Source organism: Taudactylus pleione, unplaced genomic scaffold, assembly GCF_031769625.1.
Source record: "Taudactylus pleione unplaced genomic scaffold, aTauple2 ptg000997l, whole genome shotgun sequence".
NCBI classification, from domain to species: Eukaryota; Metazoa; Chordata; class Amphibia; order Anura; family Myobatrachidae; genus Taudactylus; species Taudactylus pleione.
In genome coordinates, this window is record NW_028285398.1 from 185,968 (window position 1) to 209,185 (window position 23,218).

Below are 23,218 nucleotides of genomic sequence, written 5' to 3' on the forward strand. Positions count from 1 at the left end.
ATCTCTATGGGCTTTAATCTGGCACATACTGCACCCATGTCATCTCTATGGGCTCTAATCTGACACAGACTGCACCCATGTCATCTCTATGGGCTCTAATCTGGCACAGACTGCACCCATGTCATCTCTATGGGCGCTAATCTGGCACAGACTGCACCCATGTCATCTCTATGGGCTCTAATCTGGCACAGACTGCACCCATGTCATCTCTATGGGCTCTAATCTGGCAGAGACTGCACCCATGTCATCTCTATGGGCACTAATCTGGCACAGACTGCATCTATGTCATCTATATGGGCTCTAATCTGGCAGAGACTGCACCCATGTCATCTCTATGGGCGCTAATCTGGCACAGACTGCACCCATGTCATCTCTATGGGGGATAATCTGGCACAGACTGCACCCATGTCATCTCTATGGGGGATAATCTGGCACAGACTGCACCCATGTCATCTCTATGGGCTCTAATCTGCCACAGACTGCACCCATGTCATCTCTATGGGGGCTAATCTGGCACAGACTGCACCCATGTCATCTCTATGGGGGATAATCTGGCACAGACTGCACCCATGTCATCTTTATGGGCGCTAATCTGACACAGACTGCACCTATGTCATCTCTATGGGCTCTAATCTGGCAGAGACTGCACCCATGTCATCTCTGTGGGCTCTAATCTGGCACAGACTGCACCTATGTCATCTCTATGGGCTCTAATCTGGCACAGACTGCACCCATGTCATCTCTATGGGCTCTAATCTGGCACAGACTGCATCTATGTCATCTCTATGGGGGCTAATCTGGCACAGACTGCACCCATGTCATCTCTATGGGGGCTAATCTGGCACAGACTGCACCCATGTCATCTCTATGGGGAATAATCTGGCACAGACTGCACCCATGTCATCTCTATGGGCTCTAATCTGCCACATACTGCACCCATGTCATCTCTATGGGCGCTAATCTGGCACAGACTGCACCCATGTCATTTCTAAAGGCAGTAATCTGGCACAGACTGCACCCATGTCATCTCTATGGGCTCTAATCTGGCACAGACTGCACCCATGTCATCTCTATGGGCTCTAATCTGCCACAGACTGCACCCAAATCATCTCTTTGGGCGCTAATCTGGCACAGACTGCACCCATGTCATCTCTATGGGCGCTAATCTGGCAGAGACTGCACCCATGTCATCTTTATGGGCGCTAATCTGACACAGACTGCACCCATGTCATCTCTATGGGCTCTAATCTGGCACAGACTGCACCCATGTCATCTCTATGGGCTCTAATCTGCCACAGACTGCACCCATGTCATCTCTATGGGCTCTAATCTGGCACAGACTGCACCCATGTCATCTCTATGAGGGCTAATCTGGCACAGACTGCACCCATGCCATCTCTATGGGCACTAATCTGGCACATACTGCACCCATGTCATCTCTATGGGCTTTAATCTGGCACATACTGCACCCATGTCATCTCTATGGGCTCTAATCTGACACAGACTGCACCCATGTCATCTCTATGGGCTCTAATCTGGCACAGACTGCACCCATGTCATCTCTATGGGCGCTAATCTGGCACAGACTGCACCCATGTCATCTCTATGGGCTCTAATCTGGCACAGACTGCACCCATGTCATCTCTATGGGCTCTAATCTGGCAGAGACTGCACCCATGTCATCTCTATGGGCACTAATCTGGCACAGACTGCATCTATGTCATCTATATGGGCTCTAATCTGGCAGAGACTGCACCCATGTCATCTCTATGGGCGCTAATCTGGCACAGACTGCACCCATGTCATCTCTATGGGGGATAATCTGGCACAGACTGCACCCATGTCATCTCTATGGGGGATAATCTGGCACAGACTGCACCCATGTCATCTCTATGGGCTCTAATCTGCCACAGACTGCACCCATGTCATCTCTATGGGGGCTAATCTGGCACAGACTGCACCCATGTCATCTCTATGGGGGATAATCTGGCACAGACTGCACCCATGTCATCTTTATGGGCGCTAATCTGACACAGACTGCACCTATGTCATCTCTATGGGCTCTAATCTGGCAGAGACTGCACCCATGTCATCTCTATGGGCTCTAATCTGCCACAGACTGCACCCATGTCATCTCTGTGGGCTCTAATCTGGCACAGACTGCACCCATGTCATCTCTATGGGCTCTAATCTGGCACAGACTGCATCTATGTCATCTCTATGGGGGCTAATCTGGCACAGACTGCACCTATGTCATCTCTATGGGCTCTAATCTGGCACAGACTGCACCCATGTCATCTCTATGGGCTCTAATCTGGCACAGACTGCACCCATGTCATCTCTATGGGGGCTAATCTGGCACAGACTGCACCCATGTCATCTCTATGGGGGATAATCTGGCACAGACTGCACCCATGTCATCTCTATGGGGATAATCTGGCACAGACTGCACCCATGTCATCTCTATGGGGGATAATCTGGCACAGACTGCACCCATGTCATCTCTATGGGGGCTAATCTGGCACAGACTGCACCCATGTCATCTCTATGGGGGATAATCTGGCACAGACTGCACCCATGTCATCTTTATGGGCGCTAATCTGACACAGACTGCACCTATGTCATCTCTATGGGCTCTAATCTGGCAGAGACTGCACCCATGTCATCTCTATGGGCTCTAATCTGCCACAGACTGCACCCATGTCATCTCTATGGGGGATAATCTGGCACAGACTGCACCCATGTCATCTTTATGGGCGCTAATCTGACACAGACTGCACCCATGTCATCTCTATGGGCTCTAATCTGGCAGAGACTGCACCCATGTCATCTCTATGGGCTCTAATCTGCCACAGACTGCACCCATGTCATCTCTATGGGCTCTAATCTGGCACAGACTGCACCCATGTCATCTCTATGGGCTCTAATCTGGCACAGACTGCATCTATGTCATCTCTATGGGGGCTAATCTGGCACAGACTGCACCCATGTCATCTCTATGGGCTCTAATCTGGCACAGACTGCACCCATGACATCTCTATGGGGGCTAATCTGGCACAGACTGCACCCATGTCATCTCTATGGCGGATAATCTGGCACAGACTGCATCTATGTCATCTCTATTGGCTCTAATCTGGCACAGACTGCACCCATGTCATCTCTATGGGCTCTAATCTGGCAGAGACTGCACCCATGTCATCTCTTTGGGCGCTAATCTGGCACAGACTGCACCCATGTCATCTCTATGGGGGCTAATCTGGCACAGACTGCACCCATGTCATCTCTATGGGGGCTAATCTGGCACAGACTGCACCCATGTCATCTCTATGGGCACTAATCTGGCACAGACTGCACCCATGTCATCTCTATGGGTTCTAATCTGGCACAGACTGCACCCATGTCATCTCTATGGGTGCTAATCTGGCACAGACTGCACCCATGTCATCTCTATGGGGGCTAATCTGGCACAGACTGCACCCATGTCATCTCTATGGGCGCTAATCTGGCACAGACTGCACCCATGTCATCTCTATGGGGGCTAATCTGGCACAGACTGCACCCATGTCATCTCTATGGGGGCTAATCTGGCACAGACTGCACCCATGTCATCTCTATGGGCACTAATCTGGCACAGACTGCACCCATTTCATCTCTATGGGCTCTAATCTGGCACAGACTGCACCCATGTCATCTCTATGGGTGCTAATCTGGCACAGACTGCACCCATGTCATCTCTATGGGGGATAATCTGGCACAGACTGCACCCATGTCATCTCTATGGGCTCTAATCTGCCACAGACTGCACCCATGTCATCTCTATGGGCTCTAATCTGGCATAGACTGCACCCATGTCATCTCTATGCGGGCTAATCTGGCACAGACTGCACCCATGTCATCTCTATGGGGGATAATCTGGCACAGACTGCACCCATGTCATCTCTATGCGGGCTAATCTGGCACAGACTGCATCTATATCATCTCTATTGGCTCTAATCTGGCACAGACTGCACCCATGTCATCTCTATGGGCGCTAATCTGCCACAGACTGCACCCATGTCATCTCTATGGGCGCTAATCTGGCATAGACTGCACCCATGTCATCTCTATGGGGGATAATCTGGCACAGACTGCACCCATGTCATCTCTATGGGGGATAATCTGGCACAGACTGCACCCATGTCATCTCTATGGGGGATAATCTGGCACAGACTGCATCTATGTAATCTCTATTGGCTCTAATCTGGCACAGACTGCACCTATGTCATCTCTTTGGGCGCTAATCTGGCAGAGACTGCACCCATGTCATCTCTATGGGCGCTACTCTGGCACAGACTGCACCCATGTCATCTCTATGGGCACTACTCTGGTAAATTTGAGGTTTGGTGACTTTTAGCTGGGGTAAAATTAACCTAATTTTGTCTATCTCTCTTCATCTGCTGCTCTGTATAAACAACATATTGTTCCAGCATATGAGAAAAGACAAAAATGCTTCAAATTGTGCATGTTATAAGGTTTAACAAACTATTTTCATCTGTACATAAGATTAAAACACGTGTGAGGGTTATATAGCGCTGGACACATGAAGAAGAGACCTGTGAGGGTTATATAGTGCTGGGCACATGAAGAAGAGACCTGTGAGGGTTATATAGCGCTGGACACATGAAGAAGAGACCTGTGAGGGTTATATAGTGCTGGACACATGAAGAAGAGACCTGTGAGGGTTATATAGTGCTGGGCACATGAAGAAGTGACCTGTGAGGGTTATATAGTGCTGGACACATGAAGAAGAGACCTGTGAGGGTTACATAGGGCTGGGCACATGAAGAAGCGACCTGTGAGGGTTATATAGCGCTGGGTACATGAAGAAGAGACCTGTGAGGGTTATATAGTGCTGGGCACATGAAGAAGAGACCTGTGAGGGTTATATAGCGCTGGGCACATGAAGAAGAGACCTGTGAGGGTTATATAGCGCTGGGCACATGAAGAAGAGACCTGTGAGGGTTATATAGCGCTGGGCATAGAAGGAAGAGACCTGTGAGGGTTATATAACGCTGGGCATAGAAGGAAGATACCAGTTTCACATTTATATAACCTTCCTAAATGACACATACAAAGCTCTATTTTCATGGCTGGGGTGGAGGAGATGAAGTTGGGGCTGTGTTTGGTTGGTAACAATAAGTCTAACTCTAAATCTGGCATGCTGCCCACAGCCACAGGAAGCTTCTGTGCCAGTACCCCCCATCCCCCCCTTCCTCGATACCCCCCCTCCCATCTCAGCAGTGTAAGATAGAAAATTGCTGAATGACTGGTTCACAGCTTCTGGTAATGGTAATGGGTTATTCATTTACTAAGTCAGTAAGCACCTGACTCCCACCTAAACTATTACTTAACTCTTTCACAGCTGGAAAGTGCAAGGTAACAGAGAATTAGAAAGGGTGAGAGGAGGCTGGGCGACAGGAGGATGGGCGGGGGGGTCAGACAGCCTCTCAGTCTTCCTAAACAGACGCAATATTCCCAAATTATGAGTTGTGTAACCTTCTTACCCCTAATACCTTATAGAAGAGATAAGTGCGATTGCAAAATTACAAGCAACAGCATGACCGAAGAAGAGCTGTCACGTCATGCTGGGGTTTGTAGTTGTACAATGGCTGGCGAGCATACAAGTTGCCTGATCCTGCAGCCTTCAGAGATATTTTTCCCATTTGCATGCAGAAATATTGCAAATTTTGGGCTGGCATGCTGCCACTTGTAGTTCATTAACGCTTGCTGAACTGCGGGTTGTTCTAACTCATATCAGGCTATCTACAGCTCCCACACCCCTGCAAATACCAGGCTGCACTGTACATGTAGAGGTAGCTCATCACAGACGTGTATACTCGGCAGCACTGTGCCCTACAGCCTGTCAGTGAGGAATTTTGCTGATCCCAAACTCCTCCAGGAGATCTAAAACTCATTAATGCAAGATCTGTCCCCTGCCATCGCTTTCCTTGTGTCACCACAGAATTAACCCCGTAGTGTGGAGATCCCCAACGCTATAGCAAATGCTGCCACCTCAACTGGAGGAACCCGTCACTCAAGACTCAGATGCCCTGTCCCAATAACCATAGACGAATGTAGCAGGGACTCCATGTCATTAAACATTAATGCAATTTTTACTGCGAAAAGTTAATTTTTTTTTCTAAAGTTTCCTTCAATATTAATTTGGTTAAGCGGAATCTGAGCCAAGTCTGGCATCTCCAAGCTCAGCGAGCTTACAGATGGCACAAAGGCAAAAGTGTCAATTCCATTGCTCTTACTGCCCCCCCTAATCATCGCTGGCACCCATCCCACCCTCGCCCTGCCGCCCACAGAGATGGAAGGTTTTTAGGGATTACTTACTCCGTCCTTTCTGCTTAATGTCGTGGATGATGGCGGTGTAGTTAGTCACTTCATTTTCTTTCAGGTTCATATCCACCACGCTCATGTTGTTAAATCTGGGCAGCTCCATGAAGGGACCCTCCATAGTGAAATAGCAGGGCCGGTCGTCTTGCTTGTCATCGGCGTAAAGCACCATAGCACGTCTGCTCCAGTTGTATTGTTGGTGGAGGTGATAAGTGAATTGACCCAGCTTGGTGTGGACCGGTCCCGTCCTGGTGGTAAACTTGTAGCTCTCGACTTTCTCCCCAAATCCATAAGCAGGGGCCCCGGCAGTGATAAGAGGGACCTTCCAATGCCCGGTGAACCGGCCCACTGGGGCTGCCGAATACATGCACCCAGGACCCACAAACACCTCTGGGTGGTAGTTGAACTGAAAGTCCACGGCCACAAGAGGTGCAGCTGCCTCCGAACACTTCCCGTACCTGTTTTCGCTGTTCCCAAAGATCGCCCAGAGGTGGAGGTCGGGAAGCAGACTGGAGTCATTATTGATCCGGTCGACGGCCAGTTTGATGGCCGGTCCCACCCTCGGCAAAGCCCAGGGATACACAACGTTGGTTTGGGGAAGCACCACTGCTATGGTCAGATTTTCAACTTTGCTGTCCACTTGGGAGCTGGGGCAGATGGCCATACCGGCAAGACACACCAGCACCCACATCCCAACCATGTCAGTCGTTGCTCAGATGGACCTCATGCCTGCTGAGAAGAAAGGTAACTGAGAAGAGGTCTTCACCACTCTGTGCCCACTCAGTGCTTCTTCCACCCTCTTCCTTCTGGTGCTCAGCACTTGAGTCAGAGTCTTATTGCTGATACCGAGCTACAGCCAGGCTCCTGTTCATCATGTGCGAGAGAGAGAGAAGGAGCTTCGCACACAGCCATTAGATTCCAGCTGCTGGAAGGGACTGGAGAGCAGGATTCAGTACTATCTGGAGGCTGGGTTCCTTATTTTCCTTCCCCTGCCTCAATGACAAAAAGGGTTGTTATCATAAGCCCGGCTTATTAACCCTTCGCTGGCTAAGTGTAGAAAAAAAAAAAAGTGTGACAGCCACCACATCCAGGTTCCTGAGCCCCATCCAAGTGCATCTCACAGCCCCCAAAATCCACAGGGGGTTGCTAGTAGAAGCACGGGGGTGGTGTTCGTTCCAACCCTGGAACTTGGATGGCTCCCAGGATCTATGGGAGAGCAGAACACAGGGATTTGGGCTTCTTGTGCAAGAAATATGGGGATTGTAGGAAAACCAGATCAAATGTTTATTCACCCCATGAAATAGGGACTCGGAGGAGGCAAGTGAGGGAAGTTATTTAGCACAGTGTCAGGTAATAGAGGAGTGCAGGAGAAGGGACTGGAGAAAGGATATAAGGGAGTTGGCTGAGGGGAGACAGTGGGGGTGAGTGAGTGAAATAAAATTAGGGGAGCGAGCGAGCGACAGTAAGTGGGAGAGAGACAGGAAGAGAGGGGAGAGGGCGAGAGCTAGACAGGTATCCTGGTAGGGAATGAATGAGAGAGACAGACGGAGATCAGAGCAGGGAGAGAGCGGGGTGGGAGATGGGTTGGGGGCATGTATCGATGTAAGGGAGGGTGGGTTATACCGAGACACAGAAACTCAGCGAGGGAACAGCGATGGAGATACACAGAACATTGCATTAATAAGTGACATTACAGAGTACTAATGAGAGGTGAGTATTAATAAGGAAGACGAGTATTAGTGACAGAGAGGAGTACTCAGGAGAGTATGGGGACGTGTTAATGAGAAAGACAGTGAGGGCAGCACTCGCACAGGGAAGTAGACTGCTAATGAGACAGAAGGGAAGTAATGAAGAGACAGCAAGGAGAGGAAGTATTGCTGAGAGCTGGAGAGGGGACCAGAAAGACAGCATTAATGAGAAAGGAAGTATTAATGAGGAGAGGTTTAATTAGTCAGAGATGAGAGAGTGTGAGAGAGATTAGGAGTATTAGTGATAGAGCGTGGGATTGGGAGTATTAGAGTTAATGTGTGAGAGAGAGAGATGGGGAGTACTAGAAAGAGACTGAGGGAGAAAGGGAGTATTAGAGAGAGAGTATTAGAGAGAAAGAGATGGGGAGTATTAAAAAAAGTGAGATAGATGGAAAGTATTAGAGAGAGTATGTTTGAGAAAGAAAGTGAGATGGGAGTATGAGAGAGAGACGGGGGGTATTAGAAAGAGAGTGAGAGAGATGGGGGTATTAGAGAGATATGGTGAGTATTAGAGTTAGAGAGAGTGACAGAGATGAGCAGTAATATAGTGAGTGAGAGAGATGATGAGTATTACAGAAAGTGAGTGAGATGGGGGTATTAGAGAGATATGGTGAGTATTACAGAAAGTGAGAGGGATGGGGGCATTAGAGAGATAGAGTGACAGAGATGAGCAGTAATAGAGTGAGAGAGATGGGGGTATTAGAGAGATATGGTGAGTATTAGAGAGATAGAGTGACAGAGATGAGCAGTAATAGAGTGAGAGAGATGGGGAGTATTACAGACAGTGAGAGAGATGGGGGTATTAGAGAGATAGAGTGACAGAGATGAGCAGTAATAGAGTGAGAGAGATGGGGGTATTAGAGAGAGAGTGACAGAGATGAGCAGTAATAGAGTGAGAGAGATGGGGAGTAATACAGACAGTGAGAGAGATAGGGGTATTAGAGAGATAGAGTGACAGAGATGAGCAGTAATAGAGTGAGAGATGGGGAGTAATACAGACAGTGAGAGAGATGGGGGCATTAGAGAGAGAGTGACAGAGATGAGCAGTAATAGAGTGAGAGAGATGGGGAGTAATACAGACAGTGAGAGAGATGGGGGTATTAGAGAGATAGAGTGACAGAGATGAGCAGTAATAGAGTGAGAGAGATGGGGAGTATTACAGAAAGTGAGAGGGATGGGGGTATTAGAGAGATAGAGTGACAGAGATGAGCAGTAATAGAGTGAGAGAGATGGGGAGTAATACAGACAGTGAGAGAGATGGGGGTATTAGAGAGATAGAGTGACAGAGATGAGCAGTAATAGAGTGAGAGATGGGGAGTAATACAGACAGTGAGAGAGATGGGGGCATTAGAGAGAGAGTGACAGAGATGAGCAGTAATAGAGTGAGAGAGATGGGGAGTAATACAGACAGTGAGAGGGATGGGGGCATTAGAGAGAGAGTGACAGAGATGAGCAGTAATAGAGTGAGAGAGATGGGGAGTAATACAGACAGTGAGAGGGATGGGGGTATTAGAGAGATAGAGTGACAGAGATGAGCAGTAATAGAGTGAGAGAGATGGGGAGTAATACAGACAGTGAGAGGGATGGGGGTATTAGAGAGATAGAGTGACAGAGATGAGCAGTAATAGAGTGAGAGAGATGGGGAGTAATACAGACAGTGAGAGGGATGGGGGCATTAGAAAGATATGGTGAGTATTAGGGGTAAATTTGCTAGGAAACGAGATATGTGGAGATGACCATCTCAGGTGATGTATTCTTTTTGTCCTGCTTGCAAATTTACTAAAGGTAAAGTCAGATGAGTTAGAGAGAGATCTCTCTCATCTCCCTCCTAAAACTCGGGTGAGATAGCAATCTCCAATCAAATCACCATCGGGCCAAATCGGAGGTACTTTTCACCTAAAACATATATCTCTCACATTTACCAGGAATCGGGATGACAAGCTCAGGTGAGATAGGAGCAAACTCTCAACCCCCTGAGCTGCGAGATGGTCAGAACCAAACACAAATCATTGTGATTTCTGTATGTTTCTTTCTGTAAATGGTGAAAATAGTGATAATATGTAAAAAAAATTACATAAGGTTCCCCCCCCTCCCCCAAAAGACTAACCAGCCCCGGGCTTGCCGGCGGGTCATGTTTCTTAATTTACAGGGAAAAAAATGTGTAGGGTTCCACTGTAAATTTACAAACCAGCACCTGGCAGCAGGGACGGAGCTGGTTTTAAATATACGGAGAAAAAAAAATGACGTGAGGTTCCCCGTATATTTACAATCAGCCCTGGACCCTGGATCTTTTTTTACAGGTAATTCGATGAGATACTTTACGCTGACAGGGGGACAGGAGCATCTGGAAACAGGTGAGTATGTGTAAGTGTGATTATGGATACAATAAAGCTTTATTTTCACGGTGTGTTGTGTGTTTTATTAACTATTTCTTTACAGGTGAACTACAGGTACCAGTGGGCCCTTAATGCTCCGCATGCTGGTTCTCCAAGTACCAGCATGTGGGGGAGGCTTGCTGGGACCTGTAGTCCCACTGTAAAGACAATGATGAAAAATCTAATTTTTACACTACACCTAACACTATCAACCCACCACCCACTGCCCAGGGGTGGCGGGTATACCCCCGGTTATCAGCCTAGGTCAGGGGTGCCCTGGAGAGGGTGACCCCTTTATTGGGAGGGTCCTTAACTCCCCAGGGATCCCTGGCCTGGGTTGACTAATGGTCAGGGCTGATGCTGCGGCTGGGGGGCCCGGTAAAGGGGCACCCCTGGCTGTGGCATCAGTCCCCCGTTAGAAAGGGTCCAGAGCAGGTTTAAAATATATGGGGCACCTCACATCATTTGTCTTTTTTTTTCTCCGTATATTTAAAACCAGCTCTGTCCCTGCTGCCAGGTGCTGGTTCGTAAATTTACAGTGGAACCCTACACATTATTTTCCCTGTAAATTAAGAACCAGGACAGGCTGGCAAGCCCGGGGCTGGTTAGTGTTTTGGGGGGGACCTCACAATTTTTTTTTAAAAACATTTATCTATTTTTAACAAGTCTTAACACACAAGCAGCCAAAACATAACTCACTGATATGTGCTGGCTGCTAGCTCGGGAGAGATTGGCAGAGAGAAAACACTGCAATCTCGGGTGAGTAATGTCCTGCAAAAGGAGTTACTCAGGAGAGATATCTCGTTCTGCTTCACCATCGGCAAACTCGTTTATCCTCAAATCGCCTGTTGGTAAATTTGCAAAAAAGAAAAGGGATTAAATCACCCGAATTTTGGCAAGTACCAGCGCGATAAATCACTTTGAAAATCGGGACCATCTCGAATCTTAGTAAATTTACCCCTTAGAGTTAGAGAGAGTGACAAAGATGAGCAGTAATAGAGTGAGAGATGGGGAGTATTACAGACAGTGAGAGAGATGGGGAGCATTACAGAGATATGGCATTAGAGTTAGAGAGAGTGAGAGAGATGATCAGTAATATAGTCAGTGAGAGAGATGGTGAGTATTAGAGTTAGAGAGAGTGAGAGAGATGATCAGTAATATAGTGAGTGAGAGAGATGGTGAGTATTACAGACAGTGAGAGAGATGGGGAGCATTACAGAGATATGGCATTAGAGTGAGAGAGATGATCAGTAATATAGTGAGTGAGAGAGATGGTGAGTATTACAGAAAGTGATAGATGGGAGTATTACAGAGATATGGGGAGTATTAGAGTTAGAGAGAGTGAGAGAGATGATCAGTAATATAGTGAGTGAGAGAGATGGGGAGTATTACAGAAAGTAATAGATGGGGGTATTACAGAGATATGGTGAGTATTAGAGTTAGAGAGATGATCAGTAATATTGTGAGTGACAGAGATGGTGAGTATTACAGAGATATGGGGAGTATTACAGTTAGAGAGAGTGAGAGAGATGATCAGTAATATAGTGAGTGAGAGATGGTGAGTATTACAGAAAGTAATAGATGGGGGTATTACAGAGATATGGTGAGTATTAGAGTTAGAGAGAGTGAGAGAGATGATCAGTAACAGAGTGAGGGAGATGGGGAGTATTACAGAAAGTGAGAGAGATGGAGAGTGTTACAGAAAGTGATAGATGGGAGTATTAAAGAGATATGGTGAGTATTAGTGTTAGAGAGAGTGACAGAGATGATCAGTAATAGAGTAAGTGAGAGAGATGGTGAGTATTACAGAAAGTAATAGATGGGAGTATTACAGAGATACGGTGAGTATTAGAGTTTGAGAGAGTGAGAGAGATGATCAGTAATAGAGTGAGAGAGATGGTGAGTATTACAGAAAGTGAGGGAGATGGGGGTATTACTGAGATATGGTGAGTATTAGAGTTAGAGAAAGTGACAGATGATCAGTAATAGAGTAAGTAAGAGAGATGGGGAGTATTACAGAAAGTGATAGATGGGGGTATAAGAGAGATATAGGGAGTATTAGAGTTAGAGAGAGTGACAGATGATCAGTAATAGAGTAAGTAAGAGAGATGGGGAGTATTACAGAAAGCGATAGATGGGGGTACTAGAGAGATATAGGGAGTATTACAGAAAGTGAGAGTGACAGAGATGATCAGTAATAGAGTAAGTGAGAGAGATGGGGAGTATTACAGAAAGTGATAGATGGGAGTATTACAGAGATATGGTGAGTATTAGAGTTAGCGAGAGTGACAGAGATGATCAGTAATAGAGTAAGTGAGAGAGATGGTGAGTATTACAGAAAGTGATAGATGGGGGTATTAGAGAGATATAGGGAGTATTACAGAAAGTGAGAGTGACAGAGATGATCAGTAATAGAGTGAGAGAGATGGGGAGTATTACAGAAAGTGAGGGAGATGGGGAGTATTACAGAAAGTGAGAGAGATGGGGAGTGTTACAGACAGTGATAGATGGGAGTATTAAAGAGATATGGTGAGTATTAGAGTTTGAGAGAGTGAGAGAGATGATCAGTAATAGAGTGAGAGAGATGATCAGTAATAGAGTGAGAGAGATGGTGAGTATTACAGAACGTGAGAGAGATGGTGAGTATTACTGAGATATGGTGAGTATTAGAGTTAGAGAGAGTGACAGAATATCAGTAATAGAGTAAGTAAGAGAGATGGGGAGTCTTACAGAAAGTGATAGATGGGGGTATTAGAGAGATATAGGGAGTATTACAGAAAGTGAGAGTGACAGAGATGATCAGTAATAGAGTAAGTGAGAGAGATGGGAGTATTACAGAGATATGGTGAGTATTAGAGTTAGAGAAAGTGACAGAGATGATCAGTAATAGAGTAAGTGAGAGAGATGGGGAGTATTACAGAAAGTGATGGGGTATTACAGAGACATGGTGAGTATTAGAGTTAGAGAGAGTGACAGAGATGATCAGTAATAGAGTGAGAGAGATGATCAGTAATATAGTGAGTGAGAGAGATGGGGAGCATTACAGAGATATGGGGAGTATTAGAGTTAGAGAGAGTGAGAGAGATGGTGAGTATTACAGAGATATGGTGAGTATTAGAGTTAGCGAGAGTGACAGAGATGATCAGTAATAGAGTAAGTGAGAGAGATGGGGAGTATTACAGAAAGTGATAGATGGGGATATTACAGAGATATGGTGAGTATTAGAGTTAGAGAGAGTGACAGAGATGATCAGTAATAGAGTGAGAGAGATGATCAGTAATATAGTGTGAGAGAGATGGTGAGTATTACAGAGATATGGTGAGTATTAGAGTTAGAGAGAGTGAGAGAGATGGTGAGTATTACAGAGATATGGTGAGTGTTAGAGAGAGAGAGAGAGATGGTGAGTATTACAGAGATATGGTGAGTATTAGAGTTAGCGAGAGTGAGAGAGATGATCAGTAATATAGTGTGAGAGAGATGGTGAGTATTACAGAGATATGGTGAGTATTAGAGTTAGTGAGAGTGACAGAGATGATCAGTAATAGAGTGAGAGAGATGATCAGTAATAGAGTGAGAGAGATGATCAGTAATAGAGTAAGTGAGAGAGATGGGGAGTATTACAGAAAGTGATAGATGGGGGTATTAGAGAGATATAGGGAGTATTACAGAAAGTGAGAGTGACAGAGATGATCAGTAAAAGAGTAAGTGAGAGAGATGGGAGTATTACAGAGATATGGTGAGTATTAGAGTTAGAGAGAGTGACAGAGATGATCAGTAATAGAGTAAGTGAGAGAGATGGTGAGTATTACAGAAAGTGATAGATGGGAGTATTACAGAGATATGGTGAGTATTAGAGTTAGCGAGAGTGACAGAGATGATCAGTAATAGAGTAAGTGAGAGAGATGGGGAGTGTTACAGAAAGTGATAGATGGGGGTATTACAGAGATATAGGGAGTATTACAGAAAGTGATAGATGGGGGTATTAGAGAGATATGGGGAGTATTACAGAAAGTGATAGATGGGGGTATTAGAGAGATATAGGGAGTATTACAGAAAGTGAGAGTGACAGAGATGATCAGTAAAAGAGTAAGTGAGAGAGATGGGAGTATTACAGAGATATGGTGAGTATTAGAGTTAGAGAGAGTGACAGAGATGATCAGTAATAGAGTAAGTGAGAGAGATGGTGAGTATTACAGAAAGTGATAGATGGGAGTATTACAGAGATATGGTGAGTATTAGAGTTAGCGAGAGTGACAGAGATGATCAGTAATAGAGTAAGTGAGAGAGATGGGGAGTGTTACAGAAAGTGATAGATGGGGGTATTACAGAGATATAGGGAGTATTACAGAAAGTGATAGATGGGGGTATTAGAGAGATATGGGGAGTATTACAGAAAGTCATAGATGGGGGTATTAGAGAGATATAGGGAGTATTACAGAAAGTGAGAGTGACAGAGATGATCAGTAATAGAGTGAGAGAGATGATCAGTAATATAGTGAGTGAGAGGGATGGGGAGCATTACAGAGATATGGTGAGTATTAGAGTTAGCGAGAGTGACAGAGATGATCAGTAATAGAGTAAGTGAGAGAGATGGTGAGTATTACAGAAAGTGATAGATGGTGAGTATTACAGAGATATGGTGAGTATTAGAGTTAGAGAGAGTGAGAGAGATGGTGAGTATTACAGAGATATGGTGAGTATTAGAGTTAGAGAGAGTGAGAGAGATGGTGAGTATTACAGAGATATGGTGAGTATTAGAGTTAGCAAGAGTGACAGAGATGATCAGTAATAGAGTGAGTGAGAGAGATGGTGAGTATTACAGAGATATGGGGAGTATTAGAGTTAGCAAGAGTGACAGAGATGATCAGTAATAGAGTGAGTGAGAGAGATGGTGAGTATTACAGAGATATGGGGAGTATTAGAGTTAGAGAGAGTGACAGAGATGATCAGTAATAGAGTGAGAGAGATGATCAGTAATATAGTGTGAGAGAGATGATCAGTAATAGAGTGAGTGAGAGAGATGGTGAGTATTACAGAGATATGGGGAGTATTAGCGTTAGAGAGAGTGAGAGATGACCAGTAGTAGAGTAAGTAAGAGAGATGGGGAGTATTACAGAAAGTGATAGATGGGGGTATTAGAGAGATATAGGGAGTATTACAGAAAGTGAGAGTGACAGAGATGATCAGTAATAGAGTAAGTGAGAGAGATGGGAGTATTACAGAGATATGGGGAGTATTAGAGTTAGAGAGAGTGACAGAGATGATCAGTAATAGAGTAAGTGAGAGAGATGGGGAGTGTTACAGAAAGTGATAGATGGGGGTATTAGAGAGATATAGGGAGTATTAGAGTTTGAGAGAGTGACAGAGATGATCAGTAATAGAGTAAGTGAGAGAGATGGGGAGTATTACAGAAAGTGAGGGAGATGGGGAGTATTACAGAAAGTGAGGGAGATGGGGAGTTATATTATTATTAGCCTTTATTAGGCACCACAAGGGTTCCGCAGCGCCTTACAAAGTATATAGACAAATAAGTGAACAAGCAACAAGTGACTTACAGTACAATACAATGCAGGACAAGGACATGGCGTATACACATTGCTACATTAGTGATCACAACACTCACACTAAGCAGCAGGGAGTCAGCAACCAAGGGTTAGGCAACCGAATAAGTAGTAGATGACAGTATATGTAAGGAGAAGCACAAGAGGATAGAGGGCCCTGCTCGTGAGAGCTTACATTGTAAAGGGGAGGGGCAAACAGACAGGTGTGACACAGATGGGGTAGACAGAGAGGAAGAAGCAAGTAGCAGCGGGTTAGGATGGGAAGGTTATGATGAAGTAGTGAGTCTTGAGAGCATGTTTGAAGACGTGTAGAGAGGTGGAGAGTCTGATAGGAAGAGGGAGAGAATTCCAGAGGTAGGGACAACACAGGAAAAATCTTGGATGCGGGACTGGGAGGAAGTAATCAGTTGGCAGGAGAGGCGGCATTAGCGGAGCTAAGTGGGTGGGTGGGAATGTGAAGTGACATGAGGTCAGAGATATAAATGGGAGAGGATTGGGTGAGGGCTTTGTAAGCGAATGTAAGAACCTTGTGTTGGGTTGTGAAGGGGAAGGGGAGCCAGTGTAGGGCTTGTAGGAGAGGGGAGGCAGATGTAGAGCGTTTGGAGAGGAAGATGAGCCGAGCAGCAGCACTGAGGACAGACTGGAGAGGGGAGAGATGGGATTAGGGGAGGCAAGATAGGAGGAGGTTACAGTAGTCCAATCTGGAGATGACCAGGGAGTGTATGAGGGTTTTAGTAGCATCCTGGGTGAGAAAGGGTCTGATCCTGTAAATATACTTACAATGGAAACAGCAGGACTGCGAGAGGTGTTAAATGGGTGGTTTGAAGAGAGAGGGAAGAGTCGAGGATAACTCCAAGACAGCGCACTTTGGGGCTAGAGGAGATAGTTGAGCATTAGAGAGACAGTGAGAGTGATGGGGAGTATGAGAAAGAGAGAGTAAGATATGTAAAGTATTAGAGAGATAAAGAGAAAAAGAGTGCTGGGAAGTATTAGAGAGAGTAAGGTAATATTAGAGAACATGAGAGACAGATGAGTATTAGAGATTGAGACATGTAGAGCATTAGCAAAAGAGATATGAGGGGAGAGAGAGAGAGCGATGGAGAATTTGTGTGGTAATAGAGAGAGAGATGGGAGTACTAGAGAGAGATATTAGGAGTTTCAGAGGGAGAAGTATTAGAGAGAAAGAGAGATGGGAAGAATGAGAGAGAGAGAGAGAGAGAGAGAGAGAGTATTAGACATAACATTAATAAGAGATGGGAGTATTAGTAATACAGTAATTATTGATCATCACGCTGTTACTTAGAAGGGGACTAGTGGGTGGGAGGTACCTGTGGTGGGGGCACTTGGTATCTGTATGTCTGTGTTATGTGTAACCTTGAAATACAGTGTTTATATTTGCACTAAAAGCCCACATGAAACACAGCCCAGTGTACAGAGATCACTCATCCTTAATGGTCTGCTTTCTAATGCTTACCCGAGACCCTCATCTCCCCTATATCTCCTCATACATGTAACTGAGACCCTCAGCCCCCTGCATCTCCTCATACATGTAACCGAGACCCTCAGCCCCCTGCATCTCCTCATACATGTAACTGAGACCCTCAGACCCCTGCATCTCCTCATACATGTAACTGAGACCCTCAGACCCCTGCATCTCCTCATACATGTAACCGAGACCCTCAGCCCCCTGCATCTCCTCATACATGTAACTGACACCCTCAGACCCCTGCATCTCCTCATACATGTAACTGAGACCCTCAGACCCCTGCATCTCCTCATACATGTAACCGAGACCGTCAGCCCCCTGCATCTCCTCATACATGTAACCGAGACCCTCAGCCCCCTGCATCTCCTCATACATGTAACTGAGACCCTCAGAACCCTGCATCTCCTCATACATGTAACCGAGACCCTCAGACCCCTGCATCTCCTCATACATGTAACCGAGACCCTCAGCCCCCTGCATCTCCTCATACATGTAACTGAGACCCTCAGACCCCTGCATCTCCTCATACATGTAACTGAGACCCTCAGACCCCTGCATCTCCTCATACATGTAACCGAGACCCTCAGCCCCCTGCATCTCCTCATACATGTAACCGAGACCCTCAGACCCCTGCATCGCCTCATACATGTAACCGAGACTCTCAGCCCCCTGCATCTCCTCATATGTGCAACTCAGACCCTCAGCCCTCTGCATTTCCTCATACATGTAACTGAGACCCTCAGCTCTCTGCATCTCATCATACATGTAACATCTCCTCTCATGCATGTAACCGAGACCCTCAGCCCCCTGCATCTCCTCATACATGTAACTGAGACCCTCAGCCCTCTGCATTTCCTCATACATGTAACTGAGACCCTCAGCCCCCTGCATCTCCTCATACATGTAACTGAGAGCCTCAGCTCCCTGCATCTCCTCTCATGCATGTAACCGAGACCCTCAGCCCCCTGCATCTCCTCATACATGTAACTGAGACCCTCAGCCCCCTGCATCTCCTCATACATGTAACTGAGACCCTCAGCCCCCTGCATCTCCTCATACGTGTAACTGAGACCCTCAGCCCCCTGCATCTCCTCATAGATGTAACTGAGACCCTCAGCCCTCTGCATCTCCTCATACATGTAACTGAGACCCTCAGCCCCCTGCATCTCCTCTTACATGTAACATTGCCTCATACATGTAACTGAGACTCTCAGCCCTCTGCATGTCCTCATACATGTAACTGAGACCCTCGGCCCTCTGCATGTCCTCATACATGTAACTGAGACCCTCAGCCCCCTACATCTCCTCATACATGTAACATCTCCTCATACATGTAACTGAGACCCTCAGCCCCCTGCATCTCCTCATACGTGTAACTAAGACCCTCAGTCCTTTGCATCTCCTCATACATGTAACATCTCCTCTCATATATGTAACCGAGACCCTCAGCCCCCTGCATCTCCTCATACATGTAACATCTCCACATACATGTAACTGTGCCCCTCAGCCCCCTGCATCTCCTCATACGTGTAACTGAGACCCTCAGCCCCCTGCATCTCCTCATATGTGTAACTGAGACCCTCAGCCCCCTGCATCTCCTCATACATGTAACTGAGACCCTCAGCGCCCTGCATCTCCTCATACATGTAACATCTCCTCATACATGTAACTGAGACCCCCAGCCCCTGCATCTCCTCATACATGTAACTGAGACCCACAGCATCTCCTCATACATGTAACATTGCCTCATACATGTAACTGAGATCCTCAGCCCTCTGCATCTCCTCATACATGTAACATCTCCTCATACTTGTAACTGAGACCCTCATCCTCCTGCATCTCCTCATACATGTAACTGAGACCCACAGCATCTCGTCATACATGTAACATCTCCTCTCATACATGTAACTGAGACCCTCAGCCCTCTGCATCTCCTCATACATGTAATATCTCCTCATACATGTAACTGAGACCCTCAGCCCATGCATATTCTCATACATGTAACAGAGAGCCTCAGCCCCCTGCATCTCCTCTCATACATGTAACTGAGACCCTCAGCCCTCTCTTCTCCTCATACATGTAACAGAGACCCTCAGCCTCTCCTCTCATACATGTAACCAAGACCACTGCATCTCCTCTCATACATGTAACTGAGACCCTCAGCCTCTCCTCTCATACATGTAACTGAGACCCTCTGCATCTCCTCTCATACATGTAACTGAGACCCTCTGCATCTCCTCTCATACATGTAACTGAGACCCTCTGCAACTCCTCTCATACATGTAACAGAGACCCTCAGCCCCCTGCATCTCCTCATACATGTAACTGAGACCCTCAGCCCTCTGCATTTCCTCATACATGTAACTGAGACCCTCGGCCCCCTGCATCTCCTCATACATGTAACTGAGACCCTCAACCCCCTGCATCTCCTCATACATGTAACTGAGAACCTCAGCCCCCTGCATCACCTCATACATGTAACTGAGATGCTCAGCATCTCCTCATACATGTAACATCTCCTCATACATGTAACTGAGACCCTCAGCCTCCTGCATCTCCTCATACATGTAACTGAGACCCACAGCATCTCCTCATACATGTAACATCTCCTCTCATACATGTAACCGAGATCCTCAGCCCCCTGCATCGCCTCATACATGTAACCGAGACTCTCAGCCCCCTGCATCTCCTCATATGTGTAACTGAGACCCTCAGCCCCCTGCATCTCCTCATACATGTAACATTGCCCCATACATGTAACTGAGATCCTCAGCCCTCTGCATCTACTCATACATGTAACTGAGACCCTCAGCCTCCTGCATCTCCTCATACATGTAACTGAGACCCACAGCATCTCCTCATACATGTAACATCTCTTCTCATACATGTAACTGAGGCCCTCAGCATCTCCTCATACATGTAATATCTCCTCATACATATAACTGAGACCCTCAGCCCCCTGCATATCCTCATACATGTAACTGAGAGCCTCAGCCCCCTGCATCTCCTCTCATACATGTAACTGAGACCCTCAGCCCTCTCTTCTCCTCATACATGTAACAGAGACCCTCAGCCTCTCCTCTCATACATGTAACCAAGACCCACTGCATCTCCTCTCATATATGCAACTGAGACCCTCAGCCTCTCATCTCATACACGTAACTGAGACCCTCTGCATCTCCTCTCATACATGTAACTGAGACCCTCTGCAACTCCTCTCATACATGTAACTGAGACCCTCTGCATCTCCTCTCATACATGTAACTGAGACCCTCAGCCCCCTGCATCTACTCATACATGTAACTGAGACCCTCAGCCCTCTGCATTTCCTCATACATGTAACTGAGACCCTCAGCCCCCTGCATCTCCTCATACATGTAACTGAGACCCTCAGCCCTCTGCATTTCCTCATACATGTAACTGAGACCCTCAGCCCCCTGCATCTCCTCATACATGTAACCGAGACCCTCAACCCCCTGCATCTCCTCCCATACATGTAACTGAGACCCTCAGCCCCCTGCATCTCCTCCCATACATGTAACTGAGACCCACAGCATCTCTTCATACATGTAACATTGCCTCATACATGTAACTGAGATCATCAGCCTCTGCATCTCCTCATACATGTAACTGAGACCCTCAGCCTCCTGCATCTCCTCATACATGTAACTGAGACCCACAGCATCTCCTCATACATGTAACATCTCCTCTCATACATGTAACCGAGATCCTCAGCCCCCTGCATCGCCTCATACATGTAACCGAGACTCTCAGCCCCCTGCATCTCCTCATATGTGTAACTGAGACCCTCAGCCCCCTGCATCTCCACATACATGTAACATTGCCTCATACATGTAACTGAGATCCTCAGCCCTCTGCATCTCCTCATACATGTAACATCTCCTCATACATGTAACTGAGACCCTCAGCCCCCGGCATCTCCTCATACATGTAACTGAGACCCACAGCATCTCTTCATACATGTAACATTGCCTCATACATGTAACTGAGATCCTCAGCCCTCTGCATCTCCTCATACATGTAACATCTCCTCATACATGTAACTGAGACCCTCAGCCTCCTGCATCTCCTCATACATGTAACTGAGACCCACAGCATCTCCTCATACATGTAACATCTCCTCTCATACATGTAACTGAGACCCTCTGCATCTCCTCATACATGTAATATCTCCTCATACATGTAACTGAGACCCTCAGCCCCCTGATATCCTCATACATGTAACTGAGAGCCTCAGCCCCGTGCATCTCCTCTCATACATGTAACTGAGACCCTCAGCCCTCTCTTCTCCTCATACATGTAACAGAGACCCTCAGCCTCTCCTCTCATACATGTAACCAAGACCCACTGCATCTCCTCTCATATATGCAACTGAGACCCTCAGCCTCTCCTCTCATACACGTAACTGAGACCCTCTGCATCTCCTCTCATACATGTAACTGAGACCATCTGCAACTCCTCTCATACATGTAACCGAGACCCTCTGCATCTCCTCTCATACATGTAACCGAGACCCTCAGCCCCCTGCATCTACTCATACATGTAACTGAGACCCTCAGCCCTCTGCATTTCCTCATACATGTAACTGAGACCCTCAGCCCCCTGCATCTCCTCATACATGTAACTGAGACCCTCAGCCCTCTGCATTTCCTCATACATGTAACTGAGACCCTCAGCCCCCTGCATCTCCTCATACATGTAACCGAGACCCTCAACCCCCTGCATCTCCTCCCATACATGTAACTGAGACCCTCAGCCCCCTGCATCTCCTCATACATGTAACCGAGACCCTCAACCCCCTGCATCTCCTCCCATACATGTAACTGAGACCCTCAGCCCCCTGCATCTCCTCCCATACATGTAACTGAGACCCTCAGCCCCCTGCATCTCCTCCCATACATGTAACTGAGACCCTCTGCATCTCCTCCCATACATGTAACTGAGACCCTCTGCATCTCCTCTCATACATGGATGTAAGTAAAACTGCACTCATATCACTTTCACCAGCTGTAAACATGAACCGCTGAACCTTACATCAATAGCGCAGACACTTTAACTGCTCAGTCAAATTTCAGTTGTCCTGGATATGCATTTACTATAGGGATTAACAATCCCTATTTTATTAAAAGCTGCTGAAGCTGTAAAAGCGCACCTGTGGCAGACACATGACACAGAGCTCCCATGAATGTGATGCCACAAGAAATTAGTTGGGGTCATTAACGGATGTGAGACTGTTAATAGAGATAAAAACCAACATGTAAAAATAGCATCCAAGGTAACGACTGCCGGCAGGAATCGCTCATCCAGTGCTGGGAATACAGGGGCCAGGGAAAGTCCAAGGTCAGACAACAGCCAGTCACGCTGGGAACTGTAGTTCCCCAACAAGTGAAGCGCCACAGGTTGCCTAACTCTGATAAAGGCAGATCGCCTTCCATTCCCGTCACTACCATGACATTTTATAACAGCAATACATTATCACTACACACACCTTTAACATGCATCATCTCACACACCTGTGGTATGTAAGCAGTTCCCACGTGAGTCACATGCAAGCTGCAATTACCTGCCTGCTTTGTGGCTATAAAGGTGTCAGAATGATTTATATCCCCCGATATCTCTGGCTGGCCCCTCCTGTAAGGGAAATGG

General features: G+C 46.6%; 1 protein-coding gene across 3 annotated transcripts in view; it reads right to left on the bottom strand.

Annotated features, from left to right (window-relative positions):
• NPR1 (natriuretic peptide receptor 1) overlaps positions 1-22,971 on the bottom strand; it is an 84,926-nt gene extending 61,955 nt beyond the window's left edge. Inside the window, exons 1-2 of one of the 3 annotated variants that reach the window (XM_088461000.1) lie at positions 22,828-22,971; positions 6,379-7,374 (exon numbers count right to left, since the gene is read on the bottom strand). In XM_088461000.1, the coding sequence (XP_088317126.1) occupies positions 6,379-7,081 (703 nt within the window). In that variant the 5' untranslated portion in view covers positions 7,082-7,374; positions 22,828-22,971. Of the gene's footprint in view, positions 1-6,378; positions 7,912-22,827 lie in introns of those variants that run through there. The other 2 variants (XM_088461001.1, XM_088460999.1) reach the window with 2 other exon arrangements.
• Between the last annotated feature and the right edge of the window lie 247 nt (positions 22,972-23,218).